General features: G+C 36.3%; 1 protein-coding gene across 3 annotated transcripts in view; it reads right to left on the reverse strand.

Annotated features, from left to right (window-relative positions):
• LOC131963163 (FERM, ARHGEF and pleckstrin domain-containing protein 1-like) overlaps positions 1–27,219 on the reverse strand; it is an 85,350-nt gene that overhangs the window by 12,314 nt on the left and 45,817 nt on the right. Inside the window, exons 6-18 of one of the 3 annotated variants that reach the window (XM_059328316.1) lie at positions 23,418–23,515; positions 22,012–22,126; positions 19,248–19,395; positions 18,246–18,341; positions 17,984–18,147; positions 16,531–16,599; positions 16,349–16,424; positions 14,363–14,573; positions 5,995–6,197; positions 5,809–5,898; positions 761–894; positions 283–364; positions 95–156 (exon numbers count right to left, since the gene is read on the reverse strand). In XM_059328316.1, coding sequence (XP_059184299.1) covers positions 95–156; positions 283–364; positions 761–894; positions 5,809–5,898; positions 5,995–6,197; positions 14,363–14,573; positions 16,349–16,424; positions 16,531–16,599; positions 17,984–18,147; positions 18,246–18,341; positions 19,248–19,395; positions 22,012–22,126; positions 23,418–23,515 — 1,548 coding nt within the window. Of the gene's footprint in view, positions 1–94; positions 157–282; positions 365–760; positions 895–5,808; positions 5,899–5,994; positions 6,198–14,362; positions 14,574–16,348; positions 16,425–16,530; positions 16,600–17,983; positions 18,151–18,245; positions 18,342–19,247; positions 19,396–22,011; positions 22,127–23,417; positions 23,516–27,219 lie in introns of all 3 variants that reach the window. The other 2 variants (XM_059328317.1, XM_059328315.1) reach the window with 2 other exon arrangements.

A 27,219-nucleotide genomic window follows, 5' to 3' on the forward strand; every position in this document is an offset into this window, starting at 1 on the left:
GAAAATCTGTTGATAATTTCTGCTTCAACAGTTTATATGGCAATTAAAAAAGACATTCATTTTAAATAATCCAGCAGATATAATGCTGGCCTACCTGCAGGCCCGCTCCAGTTCAACCAGACACTCTGAATGTTTCTGCAGATGAACTGTCAACTGCTGCAGATGCAAAAGAAAATAAAACAATTTCAATACATAAGATAATGCATAAGAAAGAGAGAAAAAGTTGTTTCACAAAGAGCACATCGATAATTTTACACAAAGATGTAAATAACATAAATTTACCCTCAGACCCTGAATGTTTTTCAGGAGGATGTCACCAATTCGTTGATAATCTCCTTTAATGTGGGCGTTCGAGCGACCCTCCCTAAGAGAGAAAATAAATTAAAATCTTTTTTTAACATGCAGTAACATTTGTTTGCCACTAGATGGCAGGCTACAGCTACCAAACATGGCTGGAAAATCTTCAATCACTTCCCACAATCCCATTCATCTTACCAGCAAGTCCTTGGGCCCTCTCCAAAAACAAGGTTCATGTGTGTGTGTGTTGCAGTGTGTGTGTGTGTGTGTGTGTGTGTGTGTCATTACAGAAACAACACAGAGAAGATTCCCACAGGAGGAAGTGAGAAATAGCATGTGCTCATTTAGTTCCCATGCAACGTTACATTAAAGCAGCTTATTTGTGCTTCTTCTGTGAAGTCTAAATCAAATATCACACTTTATTTCCAGAGTTTTTTTGAATGGAGAACAGACAGATACTGACCACTGTGCCAGCCGCTGCTCCACCTCTTTCAGAAATCCCTGGTGAAACTTGTAGACCGGATCGTAGCTGGCACAGATCAGGTTCTTAACAGAGTCTGGGAACGCCTCGTCTTTCCCCGCAAAGCTCTGGAAGGACTACAGCAGACAAACATGCACAAAACCAGACAGTGATTAGAAATATGGGCATGAAAGAACAGAAGATATAAATTACTTGCAAAATTAAGATGAAAAAAAGAACTATCGGAGGTTCAAATTTTCCATTCTGGACGTGTTTGAGGGTCCCAACAGCAACATCTGAGAGCCACATTCAGGGAATTAACATGCAAGTGAAGCAATTAATGAGTTTAAGATGAAGCCAAAGCAATTAAATGTTTGGCTGATTGGCAGAAAATGAATCTGGATATGTGGACAAATGTGCCAGAGCTCTAACAGAGGAGGTAAAGGAGGTTCTGGAGAAGCTGCATGATTTCATGGCAGGCATTAATAACTATATCTATATCTATATATCTTTAATGATGTTTAAAGTGTAGGAAAAGAGCACAATTTAATCTATGAATAAAATGAAATACATGATTTGGGAAAATCAAAAAAGTATGAGATATCTAAACGAAATAACCCAGTTGATTGATATGTAAAACATACAAATAAATTAAAAAAATAAAACATATAAATACAATTTTGGAAAATAAATCAAAACTGAGAAATCATTTATTGTCCAAAATATATATATTTTTTAATAATTTAAAAGGAATAGTAAAAATAAAATTCCTGACATTAAATTTAAAAATGTTTCTTACTGAAATAATCTAACTGCAGTTGGGCTTGACTGCACGAATAAATAAATAAAATTGAGGAAAATATATCAAAACAGCAATACAGTTGTTTTTTTTTGCAAATTAACTAACTATAGTCCAATACCAATACTTTTTGAGAACATTTTTAAAAATAATTTAAAACAAATAACCAGGGTTGATTGACATTTTCTTGACTGCACAAATAAAAAATAAAAAATAAAATTTTGCAAATAAACTATTAAAAATAAAAATATGATACCAACGTTATCTTTCTTTTTTTAATAAATAAAAACAATTATTATATTATATTATATATTAAAAATTAACAATAATAGTGAGGAAATAAATAAGTGAAAAATAAATTGAAATTTGAAACTTTTAAATCATTTTTAATCACTATAATACATCTAAATCCACCAAAACAGGCACTGACGATGAACAGGAGAATTAACTGGAAAGCCAAATGACATTTTGTTTGCAGCAACAATCGGCTCAATGTGTCACTCACACTGTGACCTGCTGGCCCACAGAGAGAGATCCAACCCCTGACACCGAGGTGTAATATTCCCCTTCAGAGTAAATCACACGAGATTATGACAGCGAGTGCAGACAGGAGGCCGTCCAGCTGTTTCACAGAAGGACTCGGAGGGAGAGAGGAAGGGTGACAGCGAGAGGAGGAGGAGGAGGAGGAGGAGGAGGGAGGAGAGGGTGTGGGATCTCAGGCCTGAGCGCTGCCAGCCAAAGAAAATATTTAAGAGGTTTTAAAAAAGCGCCAGCGCACGCCTTCCTCCCACATCAAAGAAGGGTGGAAACTACTGTTGGGAAGAAAAACAGCTGAGAGGGTGAAAAAAACCCAACAGAAGGGAAATATGATATTTCCCTCTCTGCAGCGAGGTCAAAGGTCATAATATTAAGGTGCTTCAGCAGGTGCTTGCTGCTTCAGGGGCTTGAATCTGGGTTTTTTCCCCTTATTGGTGGTCTCGTTGCCGATTTTCCCCTCGTTTGTTTCAGTCAGACAGTAAAGTTAACGGCACAGTCTGACCCACATTAAACCGCACTTTCATCCCAGGATTTAAAATGCAGATGTTGTATTTATTTATGCATGCAAAGCGAGTTTTTCCCTCCGTGTTGATTTTAGTGGTTTTGCTTGTAAACTAAAGAGCCCGGAGCTAATAGTCGTGTTGTCTTAAAGAGCAAACGAGAAACAAGTTTGCTGGCTTAGAAAGAAGGAGATTTAGAACATGCAGGACAAAAGAGAGAAAACGCATCTTAAAGACATAGAGACATACACAGCTAATTTTCAGGTTTGACATATACAGGGTATATACAGAAATACTTGAATTCAATACCTTTTAATACCTTTTTTAATACCATCACAATATATTTTAATACCAACACGATTGATTGATCTGAAACTGTAGCGGCAACCTTTTTAACTTCAGCGTTGGAGGTAACTAATTATCAAGTAACCGATTACTTTTAATTTTTTTTTTTTGTTTTTTTTTACTTCAAGTCAAATCAAGTACCTATATCACAGTTACTTGATACTTTTTGCTTCAATAGCAGCACTGACCTAGACACAATTATTTGCTATTCAAACTTACCCCAACACAAAATGTTATTTCATTGTTATGTGTAGGGAGAGCACACACCACCTCATCATTCTTTCTCAATAAAGGGGGTAAAGGAGTAATAAATTCCATCACGTTTTAAAGAAGTAACTTGCAACTAATTGTAACTGTAACCAGGCTTCTTGTAGATTCTGTGGTGGATTCTGCTAACACATCTACATGCTCTTATTTTCAAAGCTACATGTGTTTGCTTTTATTTTGAAGGTGGGTCTAATATGTTACATGCACCGGGAAAACAAGTGGAGGCTGACTGGCCGCAGTGTGCTTTGTTCTCTTCCAGTAACGTTAGATAGCCATCTGCTCTAACAGATAGTCTTACTTCATTTAATTTACTACCCTTTAATACCTTTTAAAAACCCGCAGCAACCCTGATATATGATTTTGTTTATGGTACTCCATAAAATGTTCGTTGGCTCAAATTGGGTAGCAGTGGTGGAATGTGAGGAAGTACATTTACTCAAGTGCTGTACTTAAGTACAATTTTGAGGTAATATGTATTTCCACATATGTAACTTTATACTTCTACTCCACTACATTTTGAGGAAAATATTGTACTTTTTACTCCATGACATTTAGATTTAACAAAAAAAACATGATGAATTTAAACTATTACACATTTGCATTATTTACACCACATAACAGTATAATAAGCAGTTGAAATGAGCCCAGTAAATTAAAGCTTACATAAATACTTTAAGTACATTTTGATGCTGATACTTTTGTTCTTTTACTTCAGCAAGTTTTGAATGCAGGACTTTTACTTGTAGTGGAGTCATTACACAGTGTAGTATTAGTACTTTTACTTAAGTAAGGCATCTGAATACTTTTTCCACCACTGTTAGGCAGTCACTTTCTGGATACATTTGCAAAACAGTATCCTTAAAAGTTGTTTATTAACCTAGTCTTTCCCTTAACCATTCATTTAAAACCCGCAGGAGATCTTTTAATTTTAACTTCAACGATGCTTATTAAAATTTTCGTGATCATCATTTTACTAAGATACGCTTAGATGTTTTATTTGTTTTACTGCTTTAATGGCTTTAACCATGACTCAACATCCTGCAGATGTTTTAACTGAACTGAACAAATGTTCTAAGATATACTGACATTTAGACAAAAAACTACTCAAATGAGGGTCTGAATTCTGACGTCAAGATCAAATATATAAATCATAAGAAAAGCCTTCATGCTTCACATTCATCAGATAAACTGATCTGATATTTTAAGCTTGCTGAGATGGTTTTGTAGCTTCCCAAAGTGATCACTGCGACGCCCTGCAAAACCATGCCCATCTGGGTGAAATACCAAGTTTTTACAAAGTCCTGCTGATTGCTATTCCAACAGAAGGTTATTCTGAACAGGATGAGGGAGAGAGATCTATTAAAATCTATTTGTGTTCAGACCCTGAGCTTGTCTGGCCGAGTGTAAACACATTCCCTGAAGTATACAGCGCCAGAGGTTGGTCTCCTTAAGGCCCTGTTGCTGCAACAGTGAGTCAAGCTGCTTATTTCAGTTCCCAAAGTCTGACATCTTGAGCTCAATCTGGTCTTTTAAAAGCTTATGTGTTTCGGACAGTGAGTCAGAGTGGGTTTGTGTTGGAGTCACGAAGTGAATTTGATGTTTTTACAGCTTAAATGTTGGGGAAGTGAAGCCAAAATCACAAGCTGACTCTTTTCTGTCATGTCACATTAATATTAGTGGGGTTGTTTCAGCTCTCTGTTCCAGGATATTTTAATTCCCGTCCCGAAAACAGGCTTTTATGCTCATTTAGTTTGGCTCACGACTGAAGATGGGGTCTGAGGTTTTATGAGCATTTCTCTTGTGCAGGACAGAGAGAATACTGCTTCTCAGTGAGGATCTTCAAAGGTCAGATATTGTAAAAAGTTAGATTCCCAAGTGTTTTTATATTATAGATCAGGTCTCTTTGCTTTAAATGCTCTGAAAGTAGCAAAAAGTATCAACCCATTACCAGTAGCAGCTCAAAACCAGATCATTTACTGCATTTTATAAAGCGATGAAATTAATATTGAGCAGAATTTAGTTGGTCCTAATTGGTCCGGCCCTTTGCAATCTTCGCAGTATCTCATGTGGCCCCTTGTGCAAATTACTTGCCCACCCCCGCATTAGACTCAACCACTCACAGGTGCATCTCAATAAATTAGAATATCATAGAGAAGTTAATTTATGTCAGTAATTCAATTCAAAAAGTGGAAATAACACATTATATAGATCCATTACACACAGAATGAAACATTTCACGTCTTAATCGGTTTAATTTCTTCCAATTATAATAATTATGGCTTACATATAATGAAGACCTAAAATTCAGTGTCTCAAATTTAATATTACAAAACACCAATTTTAAAAGTATGTTTAATATGGAAATGTTGGCCTCTGAAAAGTATGTCCATCTACATGACTCAATACTTGGTTGGGGCTGTTTGGCTTGAACAACTGGAAATGGACTTTTCCATCATATTCGAGGGGCGCCGAGAATGCCCTGCTTATCCTGCTGCCCCCGCGACCCGGCCCCGGATAAGCGGACGAGGATGGATGGATGGATGGATGGATGGATGATATTCTAACTTATTGAGATGCAGCTGTAGAAGCTATAGGAGCCTTACCTCTGTGATGACCTGCAGGTCTTTGAGGTAGGTCCGCTCTGTGGTCAACAGTTCCTTGGCGATGAAGTACGCCTTATCTGTGGGAAACTTCTGGACACAAACAGAAAGATGACGTTCATTCAAATGCCCACAGATGAGAAATATCTTATTTTTCATGTTTTATTCATCAAATATCATTTCATCTACCTTCCTCCTCGCCTCGTCTTCATCATCGTGACGGACGCATCCAGCGTCAGTGAGCAGCGGGCTGGTGAGAGGCGACAGATGGCGTCCCTCAGGGCTTTGACCCAGGATAATAGTGCTGCCCACCCCCTGGCCATTAACGGAGCCATTTCCGTTAACGACCACATGGGGACTTCCCACCGGGGAGTCCTCTGAACCTGGACTTTCTGAGGGAGGAGAGGAAAAATAGGAAGATAGGAAGGGGACAGAAATAGAACAAAGGGTGAGATAAGGGAGGAGATGGCAGGAGAGGATAAGGGACAGAGTTAAAAAGGATTCCACACATGCTCTAATGAATTTCACTGGCTTCTTCCTTATCATTTAATTCTGAAAGTGACATTTTCACTCTTACTTCAGACTCTCTCTAAATTCAAGGTATTCCCAAAATGATTCCTCGAAATGTAACCGACAGCTGTGGCGGTGAATCTGAAGGTTGCACAATCAATCCTAAACTACGGGTCAGGACCCAGCTGTCATGAGAAAAATGCTACAATCGCTCATCTCTGAAGGAGGCTACATCTACTCTATTTCTCTATTTAGATTCATGTATAAAATATGGTTAAAAAAAAAAAAGCAATAAAAAGGATCAAAAGTAGGAAAAATAACTGTAAATATTAAGTGGATGTTAGTAAAGAGCTACAGATTATATAAGACGATTTATTTGGAAGATATATCTGTGCATTATAAGAGGAAAAAAAGACAAATAATGCAAATTAAAAAGCTGTCCTTCAAATCAATTAATCATTAAATGATGACTTTATAACATCTATGAATATTTTATTATCATTTCCCTTACAATGCACTACAGATATGGTCTTCTATATATGTGATAATGTTGCTAGATGTGATGACGCCTTAAATCATCAGTTTTTTAATAGGAGTCTGGTATGAAATAGAGTTGAAATCTACTTTTACAGGAAATCTAATCATCGGAGCAGGAAAATAAGGAGTTAAACCTACTTTTGACTACATCTAGAGTCACTACAGAGTAAGTTGTGACTGTATACTTGCCAAGGTGCAAAGTTTCCAAAGAGTCCACTGTTACACACCAAACTGGATCATGGGTAAAACCACTGAGTGCAGATCTGTGACGGGTGCTATAAAAGAACTTGCCACCATACAGAAACAAAAACCACTACGACAAAAAAATACATGTGAGCTAGACAACATGAAACACAGACAAACGGGTTGAAATCACGTGTGCACGCGCACAACACCGAACAAAAACGGACAACCGCTAATCTACGGGCTAGCTACCACAACACAACACAGGGGGTGGGGTCAAAGGTCAGGCAGGTAGAGGGAATGTGGGTGGGGGTTTGAGGGTTTTTCTCTCTACAGAAAATTCTGGAGTCCCTTTTCTTCGAACATACAAGGTCGTTTTTTATTGACACTAGTGCACACAGTTACAGTGTTAAAAAGAGAAATAAAGAAATAAAGAAGTCACAAGAAATAAAATCCAGTGGGTGTTTTTGTAATGAAAATAAGAACAGATGTGCAGGAATACAAAGTGTTACAAGAGTGAAAACCAGTGAGTCTTTAGGCCATATAGAGAGTGAGTTTAGTGAAAAATGATCACTTTAATGCCTTTCTTTTGTCAGGAATATAAAGACTTTTTGGCAAATCTTCAGATGGATTGCCAGCAGTTTTGCACCTTTGCGACACTGCCACCAATCTTCAAATCAGAAAATTAGAAAAGCCAGAAAGACGATTTATTCCGACAAAAGAAGTCGGTCAGTCAGAAAAAAGTGTGTTATGTAAACAGAAAGAGAAGCACAAATGTGATGCTAAAACGCCACCTTATACCATTTGAATTATCAAAAAAATCAAAGAAAATAGTTTGAAATTTGGGGAAATTTGCTTGTTTGGTTTCTTGGCAAGAAATCAAAAGAAGTGCATTCCCCAAAATGTTGAACTATTTGCTTTAAAGGGATAGATTTGTTTAAGTGGGGTTCTACTGTATGAGGTACTTATCCATAGTCAATGTTTTACAGACAGTAGATGGAGATCCACACACTTCCAGTTTGGAGAAGCAAGCACGAGTAGCAGCACGGAGGCTAAGCTAACAAACCCTTGATAACGAAAGCAGCAGCAAGACCACCTAAAAAGACTAGATTAAGTATAAGCTATATTTAGAATATTTTCCATCAAACAGTCCTGTTTAGGTTTTATCTGGGGAGAACTCTAGCGATCATCTACGCTTTCTTTAAAGCCACCAGACTCCTTTGAAAAAAACAATAATTTTACCTTGCAGAAGATGCTGCTCTACCACTGCCTCAATCTGTTCTATTTTTTGTGTTATTGTTTGACTTTGGTGAATCAGAAAAAAAAACCCTTGAAAACATCAAATTCACACAACAACAAAAAATAAATAAACTAGATGATCGAGCCAATAGTAGACCTGCAACTCCTGTGTTCCGCTAGGTAAAATTACTTCTTTTGTCAATGGAGTCTGGTAGCTTTGAAAAGAGAATAGATAACCGTTTCAGTTCCCTGTCAGAAAGAACTGTCTGATGCCAAGCAGTGAAAATATTCTAAATATAGCATACACTTAAACTGATTTTTTTTGGTGGTTTGAATACATTTTGCTGCTGCCCCCATCCACGGTGGTGCATTACTTATCTTCTGTGTCGCTCCTCGTGCCTGCTTATCCAAACAGGAAGTGTGCCCACCACCATGTACTGTTGCTAACACACTGACTTCATATAAGTACTTCATACAACCCCAGTTCAAAAAAATGTGCACTATCCCTTTAAGCAGCCGGATCGCAGTCAAAAATGATCACATCATCACAGCTTGTATACCGCAGAAGAAACTACAATCATTTTACTTTTAAAGTAAATCTAGAAAATTTGGCTCTGATTAAGTCCATTAACATACAAATTACAATATGAGTACAAAATCACAATCTATCAGTCTGTTACTGTATGTACAGTACATTACAAAAAGCCTCAATGGAAGTGCTGTTTTGGTGACAGTGAAAGGGAAGATGACTCAACTCCAGTGTTCATGTATGTGTGTGTGTCAATCTTCTGACAATACTCAGACTTTCACACCTTTTACAAAATGCCTCTCAAAGATTTCTTTGTTTTTGCACTTACTTTTGCATTAAGCTTCACCTAACTTGTGTCTGTCTAGCTTCGCCCTCTCACTCTGTGTTAAAAAAAAGAAAAAGAAAAACACTGGTGTTGAGTCGGCCTTGTTTGTCCTTATGCACAGTGAGGAAAACCTGGGGCGAAAACACAAATGGTTTCTAAATATTTGAAAAAGACTGGGTGCAGTGAATTAATCATAACGTGTTGGAGCAAAAAAAGGCATGAAAGATGCAATATCCCACAAGAAGTGTGGTGGAAAAACAGGAAACCTACACATTTCTAGAGTTGTAAGCTTTGTGTTATCCTGCTGCACCGAATGCTCCTCAAACATTTGAAACCATTTTTCAGCCCCGTGAGAGAAACACCGAGTGACAGAGTGAGCAAAAACAGAGCAGAATGACAGAAAAAGCAGAAACATCGCTCGCCTGGTTAACATGCATTCAGAGTAAAAAAAAGAAATGCGAGAAACAGTTCCCACTGACATGCTTAAAAACAGTGCATTTACAAAGCATGAAGCATGGACATCATGTTTCAAGAAGAAGCTCGGAGAAAAGAAAAGGTTGTTTTTAGCTTTAGAAGACTAAGCATAATGAGATGCTGATGACAATAAGTTGAATTTATATTTCATGAAGCACCAAGGCTCCCTGTGTTACAGTTTATTCATAGAAAATTGGCGAAAGTGAGTTTGACATCCAGCTCACAATTACTGAAATTCATCTGAAATACTTTAGTTTAAAAATTAAGTTCAGACTTATTTATTAATGTGTTGTATGAGGTATTTAGCGTTTTAGAATATTTTCACCCCTGTGACAGGAACAGAAGCCGTTATCTAAGCTCTCGTCTAAGCCACCAGACTCCATTGACAAAAACAGTAATTTAACCGAGCAGAACGTGTGTGTTGCTTGGCCCCGCTACCTCGATTGGTTAGCTTCTTTGTCTTTTTGTGTGACTCTGGTGAATCCAAACTAACCGTTTAAAACACCAAAATCACAGAATAACACAAAAAAAACTTAAATTTTAAAATTATTTGGTAGAGAAGCAACTCCTGTGTTCTGTAAGGTAAAATTAGTGTTTTTGTCAATGGAGTCTGGACTGTGGCTTTGAAGAGCACATCGAATGGTTTCACTTCCCCCTTCGTAAACTCAATCTGGGCAGTCTGACAGCAAAGTTAAAGCGGTGAAAATATTATAAATATTATGTACAATCACACTGATTGTACCTCATACAAGACCACATAAAAATCCAAACTATCCCTTTAAATCTGTGTTTTTATGCACTGTGAGTCAATCAAAAGCATCTGAAGTTCCAAATAAAACTCTATGTGTTTCTTACCGATATAATTTGTATTGCCAGTGTGTCTAAAACAAAAAAAAAAAACATGTTGCAGTGAGCAAACAGCCAGCAAATGACAGTGATTGGGATGAAGTGCCAGCACACCTTCAATAAACAGCATCGTAACAGAAGAGAGAACAGCATCGACAGAAAGTGGAAAATAACACCTTTTTGTGTGTGGTTGTAGTGCATGCCAGGGGCCGAGCCAAGCAAAGCAGACAGCTGTGAGTGGTCACAGGTTTAAGGACGATGGTTGTTGTGTTGGATTATTGCTCATTGTGTGCGTCAGAAAGAAAAAAGAACGATAGAAAGTTTAAAAAAGCCCATGACCAGCCAACAGAAGCATCTTCAGTAGAAATGTCGACATAGTTGTTATCAAAAATACAAATATAAAAAGTTAGGGTCTTCGTACTCTCCCTAACATTTTTAATTGATTCGCTAAAGGTAGATAGAAAAGAGCATTACTACAAAACGTCTACCACAAACATCAAGTGCAAGTTGCCCACAACAGACGGACAGAAAGGAAAGCATGAAAAAGTGCTCCGAAGAAAATCAGCTCGGGCCGAAACCAGTGAGAAAGGCAGACCGGCCGCTAGCTACAGCAGATCCCCACAGCTTACACATATTCACTACCAAGGAAATCACTCCACAATCCATCGTCTACCAATAACATTCAAATATTCTGTACAATTAAAGGTCTCTCGCTTTGACAATCCGTGTTTTCCTTAATTCAATCCGAACGACCACAAACTCTATACAACATCTGACACAAAACCTCCTTTAAAACCTCCATTTAGAGCCCCTTAATGTACTCAAGCTACCACCTTAAAGCCCTCCTATTGCACAAGACAACAGTGAAATAATTATAAAAGTGTGATTTTGAGAAAATGCTACATTAGGATGCTAAACATTACTATAACAGGATAATAATAATGACCAAGAAAGGCAGCAGATCCTGGTCAACAGCTATCAATCAATGCCACCTTTAAATTTCCTTCAATATCTCAACAACAAGCATTTACAATCAGAAGAATCCTAATTCCTCTAAATGGATGGAATAATAACAATGTTATTAAAGATTTTTATAAGAAAAACGAGGAAATAATCTCCCCCACAAAAACTACAATCCTACACGTGAAGGTTTTTCTTTAGATTTCTATCATGAACTTAAACTGTATTTTTCATCTGCACATACATCTACACTGAATGTACAGTTTTTGAAGTTATGGCACATTGCAAGGAAGGTTACCTAAAGCAGAAGAAGAACTGGCTGAAGTGCCTTCAGCAAGTTGAGGTGCTTACTTAAAGTTCGACTAAAGTCACAGAATCAGCAGCAAAATTCAATGTAGGAATGAGGATTTATTAACAATGGGTGATTATTAATCCAGTGCTTCTCAAACTTTTTAAAACATGCAAATTTTCATTTTGGCTACTACTCATTGCCTCGACAAACGTTTAGCAGCTAGTATGCTTCATCCACACACACTCTCTAGCCAACTTTAATTGAGAAAAATATATGACAAATTCATAAAACCTTGTCTAAATGAGTCTACACTTAAAAAGAAGTAGGGATGGGCGATATATCGATATAAAAAATATATCAATATATTTTTTAAATGTGATATGGAATTAGACTACATCGCGTATATCGATATAGTTTAAAAAAATGTCTTTATATATAAATGCTGCCCTTACTAGGGTTTGTCATATTTTGTTATTTGTAATGTTTGTTATTCTTTTCTCATATAAATATATTTATTTCAGAAAAAGATTAGCCTATTTTATTTCATAGGCAATTTTTTTATTTAACATATTTCTTTATTTAAATGTGCACTTTATGAAGCTTTGATTTGAAAAAAAAGGTACTCCTGTTGTTATACAGTATTTATGTTCACTTAAATAAAGGGTTTCATTAAAATTACTTGTGACATGTCATATTTGGCTTTGACTGAACATTTTCTCTCACTTTACAATAAAAATATCGGGATATATATCGTATATCGATATTCATCCTAAATATATCGGGATATGACTTTTGGTCCATATCGCCCAGCCCTAAAAAGAAGCACGGCAGGGGGAGTAAAGGCTGTACAAAAAAAAAGGAAAAAGAAAATTAAATCTTAAATAAATACTGGGTAAATCTTACAATGATGAGGCAATGAGTACTAGCCAATCACAGCGCACTCTTTTGTCATGAGGAAGTGGAGGAAGTGAGCTTTATATAAAGTGGGTAGGAAAAATTATAAACGCCTCCCCAGTTTGGGAAACACTGGATTAATCTAAAATTAGGGCAGGGGTTTCTATTCACAGTTAAAAACCTACAAAATTCTAAAAAATGCCAATACCATATTTCAAAAAATATGTTAGAACCTTTGCACAAAATGTGATTTTGTTTACAGCTAAACTTGTGTAAAAAGGAGAACTAGAGTTACAATATCGCAATTCACAGTTTTTCTATTAATGTAGCTAAGTTGCTGTTACAATACTTAAGTAACAGCATTTATTTATTTATTTATTGTGCATTATAACGACGAAAGTGCGGCCAAACTAGTCGCATATCATTATTTGTTTTACTTTGTTATCTCTTCAACAGCTGAAAACCCGCCCTCCGATATCTTCCTCGTTAAAGCGGTAACACCCCCCCTCCTCCTCCCCCTCGCCGTCCTCCCCCTCCCCCAGCTGCAGACTCCCAAAGGAGAACTTGCTCCGAGGCAGCGGGGACGAGTTCACGCCGTTCGAGTTAACCGAATTCATGGAACTGACGGCGGCCGGGTTGCCGTACATCAGCGGGTGGCTGTACGCGCTGCTGCCCGTGTCCGACTCCGTGTCGCTGGTGTCGGTGCCGCTGCCGCTGCTGGTGGAGCCGTCGATCATCTGGACCGGCTGGTTCGGCTGGTTCAGATTGTGCTGGTTGTTACGAGCGGTGGCGTTACCGTGCTTCCCCTGGCGACCGAACAACCGCTGCACCGTGTTGGACCGCGCCTGACCCGGAACCACGAGGTTCCCCGCGTGATTGCCGTTAGTTATGATCACTCTGCGCTCCATCGGGGCGGAGCACGGGGCCGTGGCGTGCAGCCCGGAGCGGTGAGGGTCGTGTTGGTGGACGGGCGTGGACGTAAGCTGGCTGAGAATGAACGGATCCGTGTCGGAGCGGTTTCGCATGTTGTTGTTGTGATACGGTTTGGCGAAATGTGGCGGAGTGCGGTTTGAGGTGATGGGGGAGTAGCTGCCGTAGTGGTTGGGGGGGTGGGATGGCGGCGGGGCGGGGGGAGTCTCCACTGGGAAGACTCCTGGACGCTTACTGAAATAATGCCCGCCGTCATCCCAACGCGGGGCAGAACGCTGCTGCCCGTTGGCCATCTCAGCGTGGCTGAGGGAGTTTGTGCGCTGGTGGAAGCTGCTGATCACGGGGCTGGAGCACTGACTGCGAGTCCCGGTCCCTAACGGTCGCCCTAACACGGCGCCCTGCTTCTCCCGACCCTGAAAGATCTCATCCAGCAGCGTGCTGTGCAGCGGCAGGCGTCCATGAAATGAACCGCCATTGGGTAAAACCTCCTCATCTGTTAGCTCGTGATTAAACTTGTTAGACACCGGAGACTGATCTACAGCGCCTCTGTTACCCAGCATGCCTTGCTTCTGCCCGACCTGCAAATGCTGCTGCATCAGCCCCTGGTGATTGGTGTGGTAGAACCCATTTACAGCCCCGAAAAGACTCCCCCCGTTGCGATTGCTACCCCCGTTCTTATCATTATACACACAATGCCCATCCGCTTTGCTGTCATTTGCGGCGCCGTGGCCCCTGGGAGCCCTGTTGTTCTTCGCCACATCACATTCACTGTCTATGTCGCTGCAGTCTATGTAAGGAATAGAAGAGCTGCTGCCTTTGTTTGCCCTGCAGGATGGACCTGGGTTGAGGAACTGCGATTCCGGCGCTGCTCCGGTGCCGTGGTGGTTCTGGCGGGGCGGAGTCGGGTCGGAGCCGGGCGCTGCCGCCGTATCGTGGAAGCCGTTGGTGGTGGACGCGGCCGCCGGCGGATCCTCTGAGCCGTTACAGTCGGCTCGATGGCCCAATCTGGAAGAGTCGGGCTGGTCTGCTAACTGGACAGACATGGCACTCTGCACATCAGGAAGGAAAGAAGAAGACAAAAAGAGACGGACGAGGAGAAGCTTTTTAAACTCTCATTCAACTGGGCTCATTAAAAGGATTCATGGCTGTGAATAAAAAGGGCAAAGAGAGAAAGCACACATTCAAACACTCCTCGGAGCTGCTCGGGACAAAAACAGCTTTTGGCACGGAGCAGCTCCAGTTTAAGAGAGGGGAGAAAAGCCATAAAAACAGAACACAGTACAATAGTCTGTAAATGGGCACAAGGAGAGTCACAAGGACAATAAAAGAGATGGAAACTAAAGACAAACAAGACAATATGTGGACCGTTCACACCAAGAAGAATAACAAAAGTGGTTTTCTGACCAGTTCTGGAGACTCCCTGAGAGGGCCGTTCTCCTGAAACTACATTTACTACAAATGCTTTTTTTTATGTTTGCATTTGTAAGGCCATTAGGAGCACTGAAGTGACATACACTGTTGCATTTATGCTCAATAAAACCTGGACTGTCAGTGTTTTTTCTTTTCGTTCAGAGCTGTAGTTTGTGTTTTCTTGTGTATGTCATTTACAATGCTATCTGTTGAATAAAAGTGGCTGTGATCCACCAAACAATGTAAAAGTATGTCACTCATAAGCTTGAAAATGTGGTATAAATATATCTAAATATATATATATATAATATATATCCAACTGTGTTCATAGCCCCAATGTGGATATTAATGACCTGTCACTGCTGCATGTTAAGCAGTTGGAATTATGATCACAATAAGAGTTTTCTACTGTAATAAGAAAACACATCAAGTGTTTTAAAAATGTATCTGTCGTTTTCTGACCACAAAACTACTACTACTACTTTACTCAAGTACTGTACTTAAGTAGAATTTTGACTTACTTACTTACTTACCTTGTACTTTACTTGAGTATTTCCATTTTATGTAACTTTATATTTCTACTCCACTACATTTAGCTGACAGCTTTAATTACTTTTCAGGTCGAGATTTAACATAAAATACATGATCAATTTTGAAGTGATTAGACTTTTTTAAATGAAATATTATAACAGTATATTAAGTAATCAAATGAGCCCTGTCTTTACAAAATTAAACACTGCTTACATAAAAGCATCAATAATAATAATAATAATAATAATACAATAATATATATAGAATAATAACAACCTGAGTGTGGCCATTCTGCATAACGAGTACATTTTCTTTTGATACTTTAAGTACATTTGGATGCTGATACTTTTGTACTTTTACTTAAGTAAGTTTTGAATGAATTTTACCCGTCTTGGACTTCTTATGTACTTATTTTTATTTTTAGTGTTTTTAATTTTATGTTTTATTATAAGATTGTGTATCTTAATTCTGCCCCTTTTTTCTATTTTTTCTTTTTTCTTTTGGTTGTTAGTTTGGTCTTGTAAAAAATTTAAAAACTCAATAAAAGTTGAAACATAAAAAACATGTCAGTTTTTTTACTTGTCATGGAGTAATTTCATAATGTGGTATTAGTACTTTTACTTAATTAAGGGATCTAAATACTCCTTCTACCACTGAAAGGATTAATAGATATCTGACCAGCTAGTAGAAGAGTTTTGATTGGCTGTCAGGGTTTCTATTGTTGATCAAATTGCTCTTCCAGTGATCCCAAAGATATAATTGCCAGTGTCGCTGTCATAACAGCCTTCTACTTCAACAATATATCTATTGTTATGATTCTTGGTGTGGCCGGCCCCTCAGGGTGAACAAGGTGGGTGTCTGTAGGTGTTACGGTGTGTATCACCTCTTTTGGCACTTGTGATCTGAAGGAAGACGACTGAGGGGACATGCTGCTATTGGACAGGATCTTACTGTGCTTCCTGAAAAGAGAGGAGGGGACACATGAAGCCTCATTCTATTAGTACTATTATTATTGCTGCTGCTTCTGTTTTTGAATATATATATAAAGAAAGGAGGGGGCTTCACCTTTCAAATGGAACTTTCTTGAGCTCCGAGTCTTTCACATAATCGATGATCTGCTTTTGGGTTCGCCCGCTGCAGGAGAGACAATCAGGTGATGAAAAACAAAACAAAACACAAGTTTTCACTGTTTCCATTTATTTATGGAGCATTGATTTTTTTAAAAAGATACTCCTATTGTTATACAGTATTGATGTTCACTTAACCCTTAATAGGGCACTCATTGAAATACTTGCAAATTCCAAATTTCAACCCTAGAGAATATTGGAGGATATTACATACAGCCAGAATGTGTAAAAAAAAAAACATACGGACCTGGGGGAGGGGGGTAATGTTTTTAGAAAAAAGTTACACATTTATGACAAAAAAAATTCAAATTAATGGTAAAAAAGTTACAAATGTATGAGAAAAAAAAATCTCAAATTAACGGTAAAAAAATCTCAAATTTGTGACCAAAAAATCTCAAAGTAATGGTAAAAAATTTTTACGAGATTAAAGTGGCAAATCTACAAAAAAAAAAAACATGCAGATTTATGAGATTTAAAGTGGTGAATCTGCGAGAAAAAAGTTGTTTTTCCTCCAACTTTTTTCTCGTAAATCTGCGACTTTTTTCACACAGACTTGCCACTTTAATCAAGTAAATTTGCATTAGTAGTATTATTAGTATTATAAGTATTAGGACCCCATTTTGATATCCACTGAAGATACCAAATATAGTTATTCGCCCGATGAAGGGTTAAATAAACGGTTTCAATAAAACTACTTGTGACTTGTCATATTTGGCTTTGACTTTGACTTAACATTTGCTCTCACTTTTTGATAAAAATATGAGGATATATATCATATATCGGTATTCAGCCTCAATATATCGGGATATGAGTTTTGGTTCATATCACCCAGCCCTAAAAAGAAGCACGGCAGGGGGAGTAAAGGCTTTACAAAAAAAAAGGGAAAAAGAAAATTAAATCTTAAATAAATACTGGGTAAAGCTTACAATGATGAGGCAACGAGTACTAGCCAATCACAGCGCACTCTTTTGTCATGAGGAAGTGGGCGTGGCTTATATAAAGTGGGTAGGAAAAATGATAGACGCCTCCCCAGGTTGGGAAACACTGGATTAATCTAAAATTAGGGCAGGTGTTTCTATTCACAGTTAAAAACCTACAAAATTAAAAAAAACGCCAATACCATATTTAAAAAAACATGTTAGAACCTTTGCACAAAATGTGATTTATATCTTAAATATATTGGGATATGACTTTTGGTCCATATCGCCAAGCCCTAGATGAAATCAGATCACAAGTGGACACTGAAGCCACATGGGGAGATGCAGCTCCTGCAGGTGAGAACACTCACACACACTGACAGCTGTCCACTTGTGTTGGGATCACTCAGACCATGTTACTGCTAAATGGAAACAGGGTCTTTCTGCTTTTTTCTCTTTCTGTCCTCTCCTTACCTGAAGCGGAACGAGGATCCTCTGGTGAAGAGGATGGGTTTGGGTTTGGGCTTCGGCTCCTCGAAGAGCCTGAAGAAGGCGTGGTACTCCACACAGATCTTCCAGAAGATCTTACAGCAATCCCTGCTGGCCATGGCGAACTCCAGCGTGTCGTGGTGGGCGCTCTGCTGGAAGACGCAGTAGCAGATGTTAATATTAACGGAGAGTCAGGACGGGCAGGAGAAAGAAGGAATGGAATGATGAAGGAGGTGTTGTAACTTACAGCGGGGTCGGCTCTCAGCTTGATTAGGAACCGTTTACGTTTGAAGCTGAGCTTCCGAACCTTGGACCAGTTGAAGGCGTTGATTTTTGTGTACCCCTAAATAATAAACAAGAAGACATTATGAGAGCTGATTAATATTCATGATCAACTCATTATCTCAGGATAAATTGGAGGATTTCCCCGAGGAAAAAGGACCTCCTTGACTCTTGGTGTCAAATTCTAAGTATACAATATATTCTCAATATCAAAAAATGTGAATTATCGATTCTAATAAACACATAATATAGACGTATATGTTATTATTATGTAGATCTCAATGTTCTGACTGCATATAAAAAAATTTTTTTTTAGATTTTATCCATATGGTGGGGGATTGTTTATACTGTGACAGTTTTCCGATATATTGATTTAATTAAAATTAAGTTAGTAATGTAACTTTTTTATTGAGTTATTTTCATGTAAAAAAAACATTCACAAATATTCAAACCATAAATTAAACTATTTTTATTTGAATACATTTTGCTGGTGATGTGAATATACATTGTATATAGTTTTGTGAATCTTCTCATTTATCCATAATTGCTTTTTCCTTTTTTTGATGACTATAAAATACTTTTTTAAATTAACTTTTACTTTTTATTGTAATAAATGTATTTGTATTATTATTATTGTTGTTATTAGTTCCTATTTTACTTATGTTTTAATTTATAAATTAATGCTTTACTATAATTGATATTATTTATTGGTTTATTTGTATTTATTTATGTATTTATTTTCTCTAAAGTCTGTTTTTATTTATATCAATCAATCAATCAAACTTTATTTGTGTAGCGCTTTTCATACATATAAATGCAACTCAAAGTGCTTTACAATTTATAATGGAATATGTTGCCTTGCTGACAGTATTGTAAGATATATCCCAGTATATAAAGTCCTAATCCCTGTATCCTGATAGTTGTTAATCAATTTAATGTTTATTTGGTTTCATCTTTATGGTTTCACCTGAAACACCAGCACGCCGGTGTGTGCTACAGCCAGGCTGAGCTTGGTTCCCTCTCGGTCCTTGGCCGGGTGCAGACGGACTCCGTACATCTCCAACCGCCGAGCGATTTCCAGCAGCTGGTAGTCGGACTCAGCAGGAGTCTGCCCGCTGTGGAGGAGATCGCTCCATTAATTATCTCTTAATACAATCCATCAATTTAATGCTCATATAACTATTTTAAAGATAAGATAAGAGATAAGATAAGACTTTATTTATCCCTCAGTGGGGACATTTAGTCGTCACAGCAGCTCAAGATACAGACGGGAGTTTAGATAAAAAAAAAAAAAAATAAAGAATAAGACATATACATACATAATATACACCTTACATACATAAGTAAACACAAGTAAATCTGCAAAAAAAATTAAGCAAATTAATGTTTGTTTAAATCCACTTCCGTTATGGAATTATTAGAAGTTGGTTTATTAAAATAAGCAGTCGGTAGCGCCAATTCCCAAAGTCGGAAAACCAAGAATTTTAGGATTACGTCAATAAAGGAGCATCATCTAAACGTCAAATGGTTAAAAATAAATAAATAAATAAATAATACCTGAATAAAAAGATAGCAAAGTTTTAGAGTTTTAATCTGCTGCTATTTCTCGTCTCAGAAGCTTCAGTGGACGTTAATGTCACATGCTTCATGTCTGTTAATATTTAATTGCTAACTTCTTTCTTTTTTACTTTGATTAAAGTTAAATGGGATGAAAAAGAACTTTCCCACCTCAATCCAATCGTGCAAACTTTTGTGCAGTTTTTAACAATTTTCTTTTGCATTTTTTCAGGTTTTCACTGATGCAAATTGAAGATTTGGATAAAAACAGGTGGATGTTATTGCACTTTTTCTGTGCCCTGTATGCATCAGCTGTTAGCCCAGACCCAGACTGTATTCCAGATTTATTATGAGTGTAAAAAAAACACAAGCAGTCCTAAAATACACCACAGGATCAGATGGCAATACCCTCTGTGGGCGGAAAGAAAAACTGCCACAAAAGAAGTTTGTTTCCTCACAAATCTGAAAATAGCTTCCTGTTTCCTGTATGAGCTGCTGAATTAGCCACTTCCTTCCTGTGTCGGTGAGGGACTGGGAGGGGGGAGGGAGGGGGAGAGTATGTGGTGCACACAGTGTGACCGTGACAAATAATCAACAAGTCTGTGGTTTGGTTTTCAGCTTATCTGTGGTTAAGTGCCGGCTTTTTAGGGGAATTTGCATCTCGAGAAAACAAGGAAATGCATTTGTCATGTATTTGCAAACAGCGGCGGGGAAAGCACAGCTATGATGTAAATGAGAGGAGAGGTGTGTTGTGTGAATGTGTGGTCCCTGGGGTGCAGAGGGAGTGCAATGTGGTATTTTTGGAGATAGCCACCTCTGCGGGGGAGAGATTAAAAGTGTGTTTGTGTGTGTGTGAGCTGCAGTTAAAGAGATAAACATCTCTGCAGGAGAGAGACTTATGGCTGGGTGTAACTGTGTATTGGGTGTGTCTGTGAAGGTACATTTGAATAAACAGATAAGCATCTGTGTGTGTGTGTGTGTGTGTGTGTGTGTGTGTGTGGGATTTTTCCTGACACCTTCAAGCCCAGAAACTGATCCCAGGTCAGACTAAAGCTCCGCTCAGTGTTGTTTCCCAAACCAGGATAATCCTCACCAGCTGTTTACAGATAAACAGTGCCGCTAAAGCAACTTTTTATTCACTTAATTTAATATTTTCATGTAAAAAGCAGACTCAAATGATCACAGATGTTCAAACCAGTGTTTTTTTTTTATATGAATACAGTTTGCTGGTGATGTGAATATGCACTGTAGTTTTGTAAATCTTCTCTTTTATCCTTAATTAGTTTTTCTTTTTTTTTAAATTCCATTTAATTTTGTCCATATAAAATGCATTTTTTTCTCCTTTATTTACTTATTTAATTGTTACTTATTTTTTAAATAATCAATTTAATATATCATTATAAATCACTTATTATATATCATTATTATTATAATAATATCATTTTATTTTAATTCATGTATTTTTTATAATTACCATTATTATTGCTGTTATCCATTTTTATTTTATTAGTTAATGTATTACTATATTTTTTATTTTTTCACTTATTTATTTTTGTATTTATGTTCTCTAAAGTCTGACATTTTTTAAAAATAATTCTAAGAGAATAGAAAAAATATTTTTTGAATGGTAATGGAATAATTCTGAAGTCAAAGTCTTTTTTTAACAATTTTTTTTCTTAATTTTTGTATCATATACATATATATATACACACACATATATACAAATATATACACACAAATATATATATATACATATATACACAAATATATATATATATATATATACACATATATACACAAATATATATATATATGTATATATATTTTTGTATGTATATATATATATATATATATATATATATATACACAAATATATATATATATATATTTTATCATTTTGTTACAGTCCTAAGCTTGAATATGAAACAGATGCATATTACTGTAAGTAAATTAGTAAAATATATTTTTTTAATAAAATATATTAAGGATTAGTCAGAAACAATAACTTACAAAATGATGTTTGATGTTTTAACGTCATACCACTGCTTTTTTTTTTTTTTTTTACCACCATGTAAGTTGGCCTCCCTTTATTTCAACCCTTTATTATTTTCTAAAAACTGAATGTGTCCCTGTAAACCTGTATAACCTGTGTGGACATGTATGTGCTCACTCACACATGCTTGCGGTGGCAGTCAGTGATCTTGTCTCTGATGGCGTCCTGGTCTGGCAGGTACTTATTGTGCAGGAGGTGCTGCCAGCTCTGGGTCTCATCGAAATCTCCGATCTCGGCTGGTGGAGGAGGAGGAGGAGGAGGAGAGCGTGACAATTCAATATTTATTTCAAGTGAAAACAAAGGGGAGTAGATTAACCCGACAGAAAAATAAATGATACATATATTATTCTACCTGTGTTTATTGTGTTAGCTCATTTCTTATCCATGCCTGTATTATCTGTTCTAGTGTAGATCAGATGAAGGGAAGTGATGCGTGGCTCGCCTCCATCTGTCCGATCGCAGCAATAATAAACCCTCGACGTGTACTGTACCACCCGCAGGTGCACATACAGGCTTCAGCGCTGACGGTTACCACGGCAACCAAGTGATATTCTTCAGCATGCTGTGCAGCCGCCCCGCCGCTGTCTGCCCGACTCAAGTGAATCCATATATTCTCCATCTCTCACATATGGTGCTGAATAACAATGGGCCGCCGCGTGGAGACGGATAGCTCGACGAGCAGGTGGCGGCCAGTGGAAAAGTGTTTATTTAATTCAAATATGTTAATAAAAATTAATCCTTTTAGAAAAAAACAAACAAAAAAACAGGATTGTTTGGCATCTTCTCTTTTATCCTGTTACATTTTTCTTTATTTTACCTTCAAGTTCACTGTAAAATATATTTACATAATATAATATTTCTATTACTACTCTGCTTTAATTTCATTTTTAATTGTCTATTTTTTTTTTTTTATTTTTATTGTATGTATTTATTTATACATAAATACAATATAGATATATATTTATATTCTATTTATGTATATATAAATAAATACATACAATATGAATAAAAATTAAAACATAGACAATGCATACATTATATACATATATATACACACACACACACACACACACACATATATATATATGTGTGTGTATATAATGTATGCATTTACTTTATTTTTCATTTTTAATATCACAACTGCTATCTATCTTTTATTTAATTTTAATATATTATTTTATTTTCTTTAATATAATTGATTGACTTTATACATAAATTATTTAATTAAATTAGAGTTTTGTCTATTTATTTATTTTTAATTAAGTATGTTTTATTTATTTTATTTAATATTTATTATCACAATTACTATCTCTCAACGTATTGAGGTATTTATCAATGTACACTGACCTTAGGAAATTAACTATTGATAAAACACTGTGGGGGAAAAAAAAATTCAATATAATGTAAATATAAGGTGATAGTGATGCTCTATGTGTTGTGTTAGAGGGAACAGTGATAACAGAGAGGAGTTATAAAAAGTTATGTTTTTATAATCCTTCACATCAGCATCCGTGTAGCTGCACTTACACTGAATGATGTGGGAGACCATGAGAGCAGCGCTGGTGTCGTTACAGATGAGATGACCGCAGGCCAGGTCACGTTTAATCTGCAGGGCAAACAGATACCTAGAGACAGAGAGAATAAAAGATAAAGCACAGACAGAAATAGAAGAGTGTGGGAGGGAGAAAACTCTTAAAAGCAATTCCATTTTTGCAGACTGCTGGCACTTATAAACACTTGATCATTTGAATCTACTGACTTTGAACTGAAACCTAATTGAGTTTATGACCTTTTCTGGTTAAAAATTATACAGCCACCTATTTATAACCTCGTCAGGAGAGTAACAGAAAAGTGAAGTAAAAGTCCTGCTTTTAAAACGTACTTAAAATAACAGAGCAACAACTCTGTTTACTTATGTATTTTCTGTTTCGTTCTTATGACTTTTCCTATTCGTTATTGGTGGGTTTTGCATTACATAAAGATTATTTCCATTTTCACTGATTTATTCACTTTTTATTTTTTGTCTATAAGAACATGTCTCTACCTTTTTTTAAATAAATATAACAAATTGGAAAAAAAGGAACGCTAAAGGGTTACACCTCTGTTTACTTATGTATTTTTTGTTTTATTTTTAAAACTTTTCCCTTTTTACTATTGTGGGTCTTGCATTACATAACCATTGGTAATATTTTTATTTATTCATTTATTTTTTTAATCCATTTTATTCTTAGTTACTAGTTACTATATCTTAGTAAAGTTACTTTTGTTTCTATCTTTTTGAAAATAAAATTACACATTGAAAAAATAAAAGTAACGCTAAGGTGTTACAACTTTGTTTACTTATATATTTTCTGTTTTATTTTTATGACTTTTCCCTTTTTATTATTGTCAGGTCTAGCATTACATAAATGTTGTTAATTTTTATTTTTATTAAACGATTTTTTTTTGTATTTTTGTGTTATTTGTGGTCTGTAATGTACATGTTTGGTCTTTGTGAGAAAAAAATAAAAATAAAATAAAAGATGGAATGTTAAGGAGTTACACCTCTGTTTTCTCATGTATTTTCTGTTTTAACTTCAAAACTTTTCCCTTTTTATTATCGTCGGGTCTAGCATTACATAATCGGTAATATTTATTTATTTAACTAATTTATATTATTTTTTATATTATTTAAGTTCAAAATTCATTTTTGGTCTGAAATGTACATATTTCTACTTTTTATGTATTTTCTGCTTTATTTTTATGACTTTTCTGTTTTATTATTATTGGGTCTTGCAATACATAACCACTGTTAATAATTTGTATTTTATTTTTTATTGTAAGTATGTCATTTTTGTTCTGTAATGTACGTGTGTCTACTTTCTTGAAAATTAAAAAAAAAACAAAAAAAAAAACAGCTCGCTACTTACTGCACAAGGACAAATAGTGTCCTGGAAGTCAGAGGTGTGTGTGTGTGTGTGTGTGTGTTTAATGGTCCAATGCAGCTTTTTCATGTGACATCAACTCAGCCTTTTTACAGCTGCATTATAATCTCTCTAATCAAGTTAATGAGGCTTTGGCGAGATAGGATATCTTTTTATTTTAGCCCTGGAGTAAATTCACTTTTTAACAACATTGAACCAATTTAAAAGTGAGATAAATCAGGCTTCAAACTCTAAAAGATAGCATCATATCAGAGCTGCACTGATTGGCCAGTGTCCCTTTTTTATTAAAAAGCTAATATCACCCTGACTTTCCTTCAAAGCACTGTTTCTTCCTGTGCGTGTGCATGTTTGGTCTGTCTGCGCCCACATTAACCATCAAAGGAAACACTGACAACAGTGAAATGCTATGAGAGCCAAACAAAGAAAAAAAAAAAGCTGTGTGCCTACTTCCTGTTTAACGCTGGAGTCAGCTGGCTCACTTCAAGACGACATGAGGCCAGCTGAGAGGCCCAACAACGTCAACGGAAAATATGTAAAGAGTTCTGAGCTGGTGATGGTATTTAAAGTTATAATCCATAAGATTTCAGTCGGGGTGAATTTTGAACTGTTAGATGCATTTCATTCAGCGGAGTAAAAATATGGAATGGGATGTGTGGAAAAATAAAACAATCTTCAAACATGAAACACTTCAAAACTACAAAATCAAATATAAAAAACATGTCTTCACACGACATAGGGATGAAAACGTGTGTGTGAAATGACAGTAGGTGGTTATTGTTGACGTTTTATTTTTTAAATGTATTACTATTTTTTCTTTTTTTGTGTGTTATTGTTGTTTGTTTGTTCATTGTTGTCTCATTATGACTACTACTATGGGTGTATGTGTACTTATGTGTTTGTAAGTTAATAAGTTATGTGTGTTAATAATGGTAATGATGAGTTTATAGACTACATTACTATGTGTTATACATACATATATATAAATATTATTGTTGTTATATAACTGAATATAGTAAATTAACATAGGGAGAAGGGATTTAATAAGCTTTGGCTTCTTCCCACTCCTTTTGAACACAAATAAGTGTTGAGTCTTGTGGTTGTTTCATTTTGTGTTGTTGTCTTGTATTTATTGTTGTTCGTTTGTTTTTAAATGTTCATCTTTTATTTTGTGTTCAAATAAATTCTCAATCAATCAATCAATCAATCAATCAATCAATCAATCAACTAACCATTGGTGATAAATGACAGCCAGCTCCACCCTCAGTGACACATACAAGGCTTTTCCTGTGACTTCTTCACAGCTTTCACTAGGAAATCCAGCGTCTACATCATCAGTTACTTATTACAGCTGTGATGCAGCTCTGCACTACAGTGAGCAGTGAAAAATGAGGCTGATATCATATTAAACAAAATATACAGCCTAAATGACAGAATAGACCTGTCAACACTGCCCATAACAACAGATATGAGTGTTTGTCAAAAGCGGCTCACAGTATAATTTCTGAATCATCTGTCGATATGTATTTTTTATTTATTTATTTTTTCTCTGTGTCTGTGGGCCGAGTTGTAGTGTAGTATAGCCCAGTGTGGGTTCTTTTTATTTTATTTTATTTTTATATATTCTATTTTATTTGTTTGATTGTTCTTTGTGTTTGTTTGTTTTTCACTGTGTGCTGTGAAAACCAATAAACATATTGTTTAAAAAAAGCGGCTCACAGTATAGATCGGAGCATTCTAAACATAGTATACACGTCATTATACATAAACGTACGGTTTGCAGTGGTAAAAAAGGCTGCAGTTTCTGTGAATTTAGGCTACAAAACCACTGACGTAAAAATTGTAAGTTGCGTAAAAAAACGTAAGTTACGTAAAAAAAAACCAGAAACATAAGTTACGTGAAAAACGTACATTATGTTAAAAAAAAGTAAGTTGTGTTTAAAAAAAAAAACACGCAAGTCAAGTTTTTAAAAAAGTATATTACATTAACATGACATCTTTCTGCCACCACTGGAATCTAATTTTTACAGATAGTATTGTACTAATAATATTCATGCAGCCTAATATGAAGCTGCAACTGTGCAGAAATATCAGCTTTAAACAGAATGAACAGACATGCAAAACTGTTGATTTATAAATTAAAAGTCATTGTTAACCCTTTATCGGGCGAAGAACCGTATTTCTGTGAGGTCGTAGAACCTCATGGATTTCTTTCCAGCTAATCAGCAAAGATCAGGCTACCTCACAGACAATGACACCATGACATCTGACCAATCAGTATGATAATAAAATAATAATATTAACTTTATTGACCTTGACTTCCAATGTAAAAATGAAAGATTTAGAAAAAATTTGGCAAGAAACAGTCGTGTTGTTCTTCAATGACTTGTACGAGGAGAACTTGATGG

The sequence above is a fragment of the Centropristis striata genome, chromosome 24 (assembly GCF_030273125.1).
Source record: "Centropristis striata isolate RG_2023a ecotype Rhode Island chromosome 24, C.striata_1.0, whole genome shotgun sequence".
NCBI lineage: Eukaryota > Metazoa > Chordata > Actinopteri > Perciformes > Serranidae > Centropristis > Centropristis striata.